General features: G+C 41.4%; 1 protein-coding gene across 3 annotated transcripts in view; it reads left to right on the forward strand.

Annotated features, from left to right (window-relative positions):
• The window catches only part of LOC125460414 (calcium/calmodulin-dependent protein kinase type 1), a 203,082-nt gene extending 193,249 nt beyond the window's left edge, over positions 1–9,833 (forward strand). For all 3 annotated transcript variants that reach the window (XM_048547881.2, XM_048547883.2, XM_048547882.2), the window contains exons 9-12: positions 1,518–1,596; positions 1,820–1,907; positions 3,127–3,265; positions 4,738–9,833. In XM_048547881.2, coding sequence (XP_048403838.1) covers positions 1,518–1,596; positions 1,820–1,907; positions 3,127–3,265; positions 4,738–4,850 — 419 coding nt within the window. In that variant the 3' untranslated portion in view covers positions 4,851–9,833. The remainder of the gene's footprint in view (positions 1–1,517; positions 1,597–1,819; positions 1,908–3,126; positions 3,266–4,737) is intronic.
• Positions 9,834–11,019: the final 1,186 nt, after the last annotated feature.

Consider the following 11,019-nt stretch of genomic DNA (forward strand, 5'->3'; position numbering starts at 1 on the left):
CACCCTGACCATGCTGGATCCAGTGTTCTTGCAAATCGTATAACTAGAGAATTAGACAGGGTTTTAAAGAGTGGGAGCATGGAACAAATATAGAAGGATGTGATACATAGACAAGGTAGAGGAAGAAAATATTAATGTGAGAAATGAGGTTGGGAGCCTGGTAGGAAGGGACACAAAGTGTTACCGTTCAGGTATAGCACATAATCGAGAAGGCTAATGGGACACTGACCTTTATTCGGGAAGGAATTAGGCGTAGAAGTAAAGATGTTATGCTTCAGTCATACAGGGCATAAGGGAGAACACATCTCAAATGTAGGGTACAGTTTTGGTCTCCTTATTTAATGGATTGTAGGCTGTTCAGACGTGGTTTAAAAAATTGATACCTTGTACGAGTAGGTGGTCTTATGAGGATGGATAAAACAGGTTGGGTTTGTTTCCTCTGCAGTTTCGAGGTGTAAGGAGTAAAGTTTATAAGATCCTGAATGGTAATGTCAAGGTGGAGGTGGAAGGGTGTTTCCTCTACCCCAGTTTCCTTAGCCCAAAGCAAGGAGGCTGTTTTAATATTAGCGGGAATTCTGTCAGGACGGAGAGGAAGGGAATTTTTCTTGCAGAAGGTTACAGATCTTTACAGCTGTCTGCTTCAGTGGATGGTGAAGGATGGGTCATTTTGAAGGCAGAGCTGATGGCTTCTTGTATAGCAGGGGGTCAAAGGTTATTGGGGGTAAGTGTGAATGGGGAATTTGAAACACAAATAGACCGGCCATGGTCTTATTGAATGGCAGAGCAGCATAGAGGGGCTGAATGGCCTGCCTCTCCTAACGCACATTCGTGTGAGTCATGGCAATGATGCTAACAAGTTCTAGACGTAATAATTAAAAACAAAGAAATGCAGATCCTGGAGATCTGAAGCAAACAGTGATAGAAATTGCTGAAGAAACTCAACAGATCTGACAGCACCTGTGGAGAGAAATCAGAGTTAACGTTTCCAGTCCAGTGACCCTTCTACAGAACTGATTCTTCACAGTTACTGAGAGATGAAAATGTGTAACTCAAAGGGACTCTTCAATCTGTTTTCCACTTGTTTCCCATGAAAAAGCAGCAACCATCTAGTTAGCTTCTTCCCTGACAGCAATGACTGAAATCTGTTGACTTTTGACAGCCCCATGTCAAACTCAGAGGTTTGTTGTTTATAGGAATATTTAGCTGGGTTGCCCATCATGGAAATCTCCAGCAGTCTTACAACTAAGATAACAAAGTGTAGAGCTGGATGGACGCAGCAGGCCAAGCAGCATCAGAGGAGCAGGAAAGCTGACGTTTCAGGTCTGGATCCTTCTTCATTTTTCTGAAGAAGTGTCCAGACCCGAAACGTCAGCTTTCCTGCTCCTCTGATGCTGCTTGGCCTGCTGTGTCCATCCAGCTCTACACTTTGGTATCTCAGATTCTCCAGCATCTGCAGTTCCGACTACCTCTGATTCAACTATCTTATAACTGCTGTTTTATAATTCTTTTCAATCCAGCCAAAGATTTTATTCAACATTTGATGGAAAAAGACCCAAACAAACGTTACACCTGTGACCAAGCTTTGCAGCATCCATGGTAAGGTTTTAACTGAACTGTATCCGTTGCCTGTGCTGATAAAAGGTTTATGAACAGAGTGCACACCGCGGTAAAAAGGATGTTGGTGCAGGCAGCATATTCCATCTCGATCTTGTATTCGTATGTTCTGTTGCATAGTTACGTTGTGAGCTCGCTTATCATATACAATAGCTGAGTGTTCTTGTCCATTCTCTTATGCTGACCTTTTCTTTTCATCCTGCAGGATTGCTGGTGACACTGCATTAGATAAGAACATCCATGAGTCTGTCAGTGCCCAAATCAAAAAGAACTTTGCAAAGAGTAAATGGAAGGTAGGTACCTGAGAGCAGTGTTGTGTTTAGAGTTTGGATGGTAACATGTTAAATTGTTCAGTGTTCTACGTGTATTTAATACAGATTTATTCCTTTCTTTTTAGCATCTGGGTCGTGCTACTGAACATTTAGGCTATCTGCTTAGCAACACAAATGATATCTTCAGGGTTTTGATTAGAAATGAACAATTTAAATGAACCATCTTTTACTTCCTCTCATGTTGTGCAGTTTGGATCCACCACTTTAAAAAGCAAGAAATCTGACCGGAAATCTTTATCCTGTGTTTTACAGTAGACATGTAGAAAAGACGCTTTGACTCATCAACAGCTCTCCAGACACATGGAGAAATGTTTATGTATGATAAGAACAGGGAGATTTTCAGGAAGATACGTTAAGGACAGGGAATGGAGTCTTTGCCCTTAGAAACTTTATTTTTTTCCTGGGGTGATTGATGAAAAGAAGGAGTAATTATGGTACGGGTGGAGGCTGGTCACCTATCAAATCACCGAATTGCTGAACTTAATAAAAGTTACCGAATTGAGAGCTGAGTTGTATCTTTGTGCATCCGTTCTCTCGCGATAGCCAGTGTGTGGTTCAGAGTAATGTGAACGGTGCATTAGATTCCTGCTCTGGTTGAGGTTCGCTTGAGACCTGTCTCATTGTCCTGCCCCTGAGAATAGAAGGCAATGGCAAACCAAACACCGACAAAAAATTGCCGAGAGAAACAGCTCAGGATGAAGCATCAGCAAACAAATGAGACATTGCCTTCAAGGTGGCACGGTAGCTCAGTGGTTAGCACTGATGCCTCAGCGCCAGGGATCTGTGTTCGATTCCAGCCTCTGGTGGATGTCTGTGTAGAGCTTGCACATTCTCCCTAGGCCTGCATGTGCTGCCTCTAGGTATTCCAATTTCCTCCCCAGCCTAAAGATGTGCAGGTTAGGTGGATTGGCCATGGGAAGTGCAGGGTTACAGGGATAGGGTAGAGGGTCTGGGTGGAATGCTGCTCAGAGGCTTGGTGTGGACTCCATAGGCACTGTAGGAATTCTATGATAACTCATGGAATAGAATGGGATGCTTTTTTATTCTTTGAAATGTGTATTTCGTTCATCACCCTCCTAATTATAGTTTCTCAGCATGTTTGCTTCTTCCATTGTTTCTGTACTCATCCTCTAATTGCCATCATTTGTAACACCTTGATATTTTTGTTGTCTTCCAACAGCAAGCTTTTAATGCCACAGCTGTTATACGTCACATGAGGAAACTGCAGTTGGGTACCAGTCAGGAGGGGTCAGTGCAGAACACGCCCACCAGTCCATGCCATGGGACACTGCTGGTACCAGGGGGAGATTCAAAAAATGGTAAGGATTTGTGAAGCTGTCAGACCAAACATAAAGTGTGCTGCAGTTTGCCCCTGCACTAAACGTCTCCACTGCTCTGTAAATAAGTTTTTGGCTGGAGGTCCAACTGGGGTAAGTGTAGGCTGTGCACTTCAATCACCTCCTATTATTGATGTCTCCTTCATATTGGATCCTCCAGCAATTGCAAAGAAACAATAGCTTGGCTGTTGGAAAATCATGGTCTTTGTATTCTGACAACTGGCCTCCTTCATCATTCTGAGGAAGGGTCTAGGCCCAAAACATCAGCTCTCCTGCTCCTCTGATGCTGCTTGGCCTGCTGTGTTCATCCAGCTCCACACCTTGTTATCTCAGATCCTCCAGCATCTCCAGTTCCTCCTATCCCTGAAACCGTGGTATTACCTGAATTAAATTTGCTTTTAACAGTCAAACATAAACCAGCCTATTGTATGAATTGTTGCACTGTAACTTTTGATTCAGTCAATTTGCTGTCTGGCAAACATGGAAACCCAACTTTGAGTGTTGCCACAGTGATATGGAATGGATATAGTCTTCCCTCGTGGGGTCACATCCTAAATACTGCAAGGTGAGCTTTGTTGCAGATTGGTGACAGAGGTTTCTGAAATGTGCAGGTGTACTGTTTGAATTTAACTGGCTAAAATTGCAGCAGCATCGAACACTGGTAAATTCCCTGCTGATCGCTCAGCCTACTTGGTCAGGATTGGTTTTCACAAGTCATCTGGAGCTGCATAAGAGGGATGTCAGCTATAATAGCCTGTTATTGTTGCCAGGCTACAGGATGTAAGGAGACTGCCTGATCAGGTATTAACAATGTCTTGCAATACAATAGACCTGACTGCTTCAGATACGGCTTTATCAAATCTGCCTGGGTCTTCACTATGTTTGAAACTTCTGTCACTAGGTGCCTCCACTGGAAGCCAACTCAGTCATGAAGATTTTTCATTTAGTAATTCCAGCTCTGTTATCTGAGCATACAGTCAACAACAGCAATTCCATTTATCAGGGGCTAGACGTATTTTGCACTATGGACCAACATTTGTTTATGTATGTATTTTATGTATGAGTTGGTAATGATGTAACAGATGCCCTTCCAGCACACAGAAGCTGTGTTTTAGTTGGTGCAGTTTGTTTCTGATCATTTCTAGTTATTGAGATAGTAAGAACTGCAGACGCTGGAGTCTGAGATAACACAGTGTGCACCTGGAGGAACACAGCAGGCCAGGCAGCGTCAGAGGACCACAGCAGGCAAGGCAGCATCAGAGGAGCGGGAAAGCTGATGTTTCAGGTTTGGACCCTTCAGAAATTTCTGAAGAAGAGTCCAGACCCGAAACGTCAGCTTTCCTGCTCCTCTGATGTTGCCTGGCCTGCTGTGTTCATCCAGCTCTACACTGTGTTACTTCTAGTTATATGCTGTTTTACTTTCTGATTGTGACAGTGTGCTTTTGTTTTCCAAGGTTCACCCTGTGACGAATGCCCTCTTCCCTCCTCGCCACATTCTCAAGTGCAAATGGAGCAAAACTTGCTAACCAACCATTCTCACAGTTGCCACTACTCTAACCGGGTCTGAGTGCAAATGGAGACCATCAACATGCCAGTTATTCATTACGTAACCTGGGCTCAGAAGCAGTTTTTATTTTAGATGTAACAATCATTCCATTCTCAGCACGTATTATCTGAGAGCCTTGTGCTTGGGGCCCCCTCTGAATGCTCTTAAACTTTGCTGTTCCTCAGAATGTTGAGCCAGTGAACTAATGCTTGTGTTGTGATCATTGCTTCTGGGTGTGAGGGGTGGGGGTGCTACAGACAAGCGAATAGTGCAAGTGACATTCAGGAGCGATGAGACTCGATCACGGCCTGCATTTTCAATTCCACACCTGGAAACCAATAATTAGTAAAACAGAGAGATGTTATGGAGTACACTTTGAGGTCAAACCTTTGTGACAGCTGCAAGTCTGAGACAGGGTTTCTATATATTTTAAATATATTAAAATTCCAATTAAGATTTTTTAAATAAATCAAAAATTCAGTTGAGAAAGGGCTCAATAAATTCGCACATAGAAATCCAGGTGAGTTTGACCCTGCAATCTATTCCTTTTTATGACAGCCACTCTGTAGATTACTGCTGTTTTAATATTGCTGATGCTTTGTATACCCTCCCTTATAGCTAAAGAGGATTGTTCCAGGTGTCATAAAAATTGCCACACAGGTTTGACCTGATTTTGAGGCTGTTTTGTGTGTATGTATGTATAAATATGATGAATTTACTCAAATTATGTCTTGTATTGGGACGAAGTCCCATTTGCATTGGCATCTGGATTCCTGCGTCAATTGAATTTGTAGCTTAATTAATAAGGACTGTCACAAAAAGATCCACAACTGTCTTGAGATCACACTTCATCGTTTCTTTTTAATCTTAAATTCAAGTAGTGATGGGGCCAACATCACTTTGTACTTAATTGAAATGCTTCATGAACCTCTGCTGCAAGAGCCAGAATGTTTTATGATAAATGGATAGCTTTGAAGTCAAACTACGAGAGTTCCCATGAAGCAAGGAGTTGTTTTAACAGTTGTACAAAATTGTGCTGCTCTGGGAATTATTCAGACTTTCCAACCAGTACTATTTGATTAACTCAGTGAATTTTTCCAGTTGAAAGATTTTAGACAGAAAATGCGTGGCTTTTATTGGACCTTTTGTACTTCTTTCCTGCTTGTTGATGGATCATCAGTAGTTAATCATTTAAGAATGCTAATTGGCTGAAACACTTGTAGTTGAATGGCAGACAAGGTGCTAAGAATATGAATGGCTGCTGTCGAGCCCCTAGATTTTCATCAACTCCTTGTAATGTCGGAGATAAAGGAGAGGTTAATGTCATCTGATCACATATGGACATCAGTGATGTTTATTCCATTCTGTTTTTAATTATTTGATATTTTCTTGCAGGACAATTAAAGCTTTCTTAGAGCTAGATGACCCGTAGCTCTGGAATATTTTTACATTATTTAGTGCGGTTTTAATTCTAGTCAGTTAATGAAATTGCGCACTAGCAGGTTTAAATACCAAGAAGGGCTAATTAGTCGTAGAGTTACACAGATAAAAAATCTGTTTTAACTTCCTGTCCCAATTGGTACTTACAAGCACACAATGTGGTGTAAGCAAAATTGCTATTTCGTACTGTCTTGGCAGGATCAGATCTAGAAAAACAGATATCTATTTTTGTGAAGGGTTTCAATCATGGCTTCCTCAATTCCTTGATTTATTCAAAGACACTTATTTTCATTCCAAAACCTTTCTGGAGATTGCAGTGCAGTCCTTCTGGAAAATGGTTCTGCTGCTCTTATCCCTTCTGCTCTGCGATATGCCAGTTTGGATTGATGTTTATGCAAATAATTGAATCAGATATTTCCTATGATGGTGACTCAATTACCATGAAGTGACTCAGCTGATGGATCTGAATAGGCAGCTGTCATAGTGACACTGAGACCATCGGCTAACATGAATAAAACTACAAGTACACTCTAGGTAAAAGAGCCCAAAGCACTTTATGTTTGGAACGTTATAATTCTAACAAATCCTAGTGCCATCTTTTACATGGATTAACTGGGTAAGTTGAATTCCCACTACAGCAGAAGAGCTTGTATTTAAGAACGGGGAAGGTCTCTGTCGATACTGGAGAATTCTGTTTTTAAGTTTGTTTTCTGTTCCAAAATCCATAAATTCAGGAGCTTCTCTAAACTTGTGGGCCTAAGTTGGCACTGGGTAAAACTGTCAATATGAATCAATTGGACTTCAAATAAAATGCCCAGCGTCAACAAAATGTTGCTCACCATGTTGCTTTCCCACAGTGCACAGGAACTAAAATGAAAAAAGAATTTTCCATCTGTTTAAAGAAAAACAAATGTCAAATACATTTTGTTTACAGTTAAACGTGAGGGACGGTTTTATACATGGGTTGACACTGGCTGCTAAGGCTCGAAGTGAAATGCAAAGCAAACAAAAACAGAAAACGCTGAAAAAACTCAGGACTGGCAGCATCTGTGGAGACAGAAGCAGAGTTAATGTCCCAAGTCCAGTTACCCCTCGGTAGAGCAGTCAAAGTGAAATGCGCATTTTGTCATTGAGAAAGGCTCTTTATTGAAGTAGGCTGTTGAAGTTTTCTGGTTATCTAACATTAACTAACTGTTCATGACTGTAGACAACCATCAGTTGATTATGGAAGTAAATACATTTTCTCACTTAGGTTTAAGATAAAACAATTCAATACCTGTAACGTGCATTCTGAATGTGTGCTACCATAAACACTTACCTGAAGGAAGACCTAATGTTTCAGAATATTGACATTTGTTCAATAGAATAGTTGACAGGCCTTGCGTCCCTCAACCAGGCTGTAAAGTAAGCTGAAGTTTGGTAGTGCCCCATAAGACATAGGAGTGGAAATAAGGCCATTCGGCCCATCGAGCCCACTCCGCCATTTAAATCATGGCTGATGGGCATTTCAGCTCCACTTCCCTGCACTCTCCCTGTAGCTCTTGATTCCTTGTGAGATCAAAAATTTATCGATCTCTGCCTTGAAGGCATTTAATGTCCCGGCCTCCACTGCACTCCGTGGCAGTGAATTCCATTGGCCCTCCACTCCCTGCCCCAGATCATGTGTAGTGCTGGCATGAGGTAGATAATTGGAGATTCTGACCTTTATTCACAAACGTGACTAACAGTGAAACCCAAATAAACCCTAGCAGCAGTTGGATCAAATACTAAAATATTTATTTACAAAATTTGGACCGTTGGGACTGGCATTGTAATGTGAGCTCCTTTAAATTTCCTACCATTTTAAATCGATTTTTAAAATGTCTTTGATTTTTGTCCAGGCCTAAGTGCTTATTGTTAGTTTTCGAACAAAAGCAAAGTGATTGTATGGATCCATCACCTCTTCAGTTGGCCATTAGTTACTAGCATGTCACTACTAACAGTGATAGTTGTTTGTAGAACCTTTTGAACGTACTGGGTACTCCTGACATTTTTCAGTCCCAGCTATTTGTGTAATGAGCCTATGAAGCAAAAGTGATCTTACTTCCTATTCCTTACAGACCCACCATTATTTTCACTTCTGGAATTTAGGGAAGTTATGATTCATTATGTCTGAAAAAATTGAGAAAACTCCATGAAGAAATCCGAGCTTGGAATAAGGTTTTTCTTAGCATGTGCTTCTAACCTTCCCATTCTGTAGTTTTACTACAAGATATGTTTCGTGTGGTCATGCCTATACGTTGAGATAGCTGACAGTTCCCCACATTTTGCTGGGAGGGAATGCATAATTTTATCACAAGCAGAAAGTAGTCTGGCAGAAGTCTGGGCTAAAAATGTTTGTCCTGTTTCGCTTCATCATCAAAGTGGATATCAATAGTTGGGACACTTTGGGTCTCCCATTTCAGTCATGGCTTGACCTATTTTACTTTGATAGATTGCTGTCTCAGTATTTTAGCTGCCTATTATGTGCCAGTAACCAAATATCTGTATTCAGAAGGATTTCTGGACATGAAATGAGATGTTAAATTGTGTGAAATTGTTATGGTATTTGATTTTGTTGTGGACTTTAAATTTCCTGAAAGTTAAACTAAAAAGCTGTAATGCTGGAAACCTGAAATAAATGCGAAACGTTCTGAATGTACGCCCTTTGCCCACGGCATCTATCATAGGAAAAGGTTGATTCACGTTTTTGTTAAAGATCTTTCTTCACAGGTCAGTTTTATTATCAGGAAAGACTTTACACCTGTAGTATTAATCAGACTTTTCCATTCTGATGGCTGTGCTGTGAATTTTCTGTTAGTCTTTAATTCTTAACAGATATATCAGTACTATAGTCTATCAGGACTATAGACTGTAGATTCATGTTTTATTTCAACCCAATGTTTCCATGCTCTGCTGACCTCTTTCTCTTTATGACTTATCTACATTGTTGACCAGTCTATTCTGAGTTGGATGACAAGAAATTTCTTAAGTTCCAATTGGCCAATAAAAGTATGTTTTATTTGCTTTTTCTTCTTTTACTCATTTCCAGAATATCAGCTGGTGAGTCCAACATTTAGTGCCCATTGCTAATTCCCCTAACTGGGCAGTGTTGAGATTTGAGTTGCAGTAGAGGTTGGTACAGAGATGTCAGCATGCAGATTGGTGAGGATCTAGAGACCCATGCCTGACCAAACTAGCCAAGGAGAGCAGGTGTCCATCTATGAAAGTCTTTACTTGAACCAGCCGTGTTTCTATGACAGTTAGATAGCTTTGTGATACTATTGCCTTCTTTTTATTTGAAGTTTCTTTTATAAAGTTAAATTGAATTGTTGAAACAGCAGGACTTGAACTTGTGTTCTCTAGTGTTTATTACCACTGCATTGCTTTGTCTATTGCTTAGAGATAGCAAGAGTTACATAGGCTGGAGCCAGAGATAATGCACTGTGGAGCTGGATGAGCACAGCAGGCCAGGCAGCGTTAGAGGAGCAGGAAAGTTCACGTTTCGGGCCTGGACTCTTCTTCAGAAATGGGGAGGGATAAGGGAGCTGGGAAGTAAATAGAGAGAGGAGGGGTGGGGCTGGGGAAGGTAGGTGGGATGGTGATAGGTTAGTGCAGGTAGGGAGAGGTGGGGATTGGTCAGTGATGTGGGAGAAGTGGATAGGTGGCAGTGTCACAGTGACATCACCTGCAAGCTCAAGGAGCAGCACCTCATGTTCCACATCAGGAGGCGACAGCCCGATGGCCTAAACATGGAATTCACCAGTTTTAAAATCGCCCCATCCCGGCCTCATCCCATGTCCAACCCTCCCTTTCATCCCCGCCACCTTGACCAGACACCACCAGTCCATCTTCTCTCCCACCTATCCGCCCCACCCATCCCACTGACCCACCCTCACCACTCCCTACCTGCACTAACCTATCACCATCCCACCTACCTTCCCTAACCCCACCCCTCCTCTCTATTTATTTCCCAACTTCCTTCCCCCTCCCCATTTCTGAAGAAAGATCCCAACCTGAAATGTCAACTTGCCTGCTCTGATGCTGCCTGGCCTGCTGTGTTCCTCCAGCTCCACACTGTTGTTAGTGTATCTGTTGTTTGTCCTGACTTAGGAACTTTGATTATTCAGCATTGGCAAAGCAAGCATATGAATTTTGATCCATTCCACCATTCCACCACTGTTGTATCTTGTCCTATTCTTTGATTTTTGGAAGACTGGGTCAACTTGGAACTAGTTTCAGTGAGAAGAATGGCTAAGATACCACTTTTATCCCAGATTAAATGTAATGTTGTTACAGAAGGAGGGTAACTTTTCACCTATATTCTCATCTCTCCATTGTCCACAACAATACATATCTTTTTCAGGATATATGTAGAGACTTTTTTTTGCGTAGTAACTTTTTACAAATAGGTAAGAGACAAGCTCATAGGTAGGTTTAAATTAAAAGGAAAGTTAAGCATTTATTCACACAACAGAATGTAAACTCAATGAGAAACACTTCTGATACAGACATACACACACTATCACGTAGAGCTGGATTCTAGAAACTTAATAAATGCAGCTCAATTATTAATGGAATAATGGGAAGTGAATCATGCCGATGAATAATCCTTTAGGATACAAGCATTGCAGATCTGGATGAGTTTCCTTTTGTGGTTCTTCGAAGTAGATTGGAAGTCAGAAGACTTTGGATTTTTAGATGAGGTTATAGCCAATTCAACAGAGATGCA

The sequence above is a fragment of the Stegostoma tigrinum genome, chromosome 11 (assembly GCF_030684315.1).
Source record: "Stegostoma tigrinum isolate sSteTig4 chromosome 11, sSteTig4.hap1, whole genome shotgun sequence".
NCBI lineage: Eukaryota > Metazoa > Chordata > Chondrichthyes > Orectolobiformes > Stegostomatidae > Stegostoma > Stegostoma tigrinum.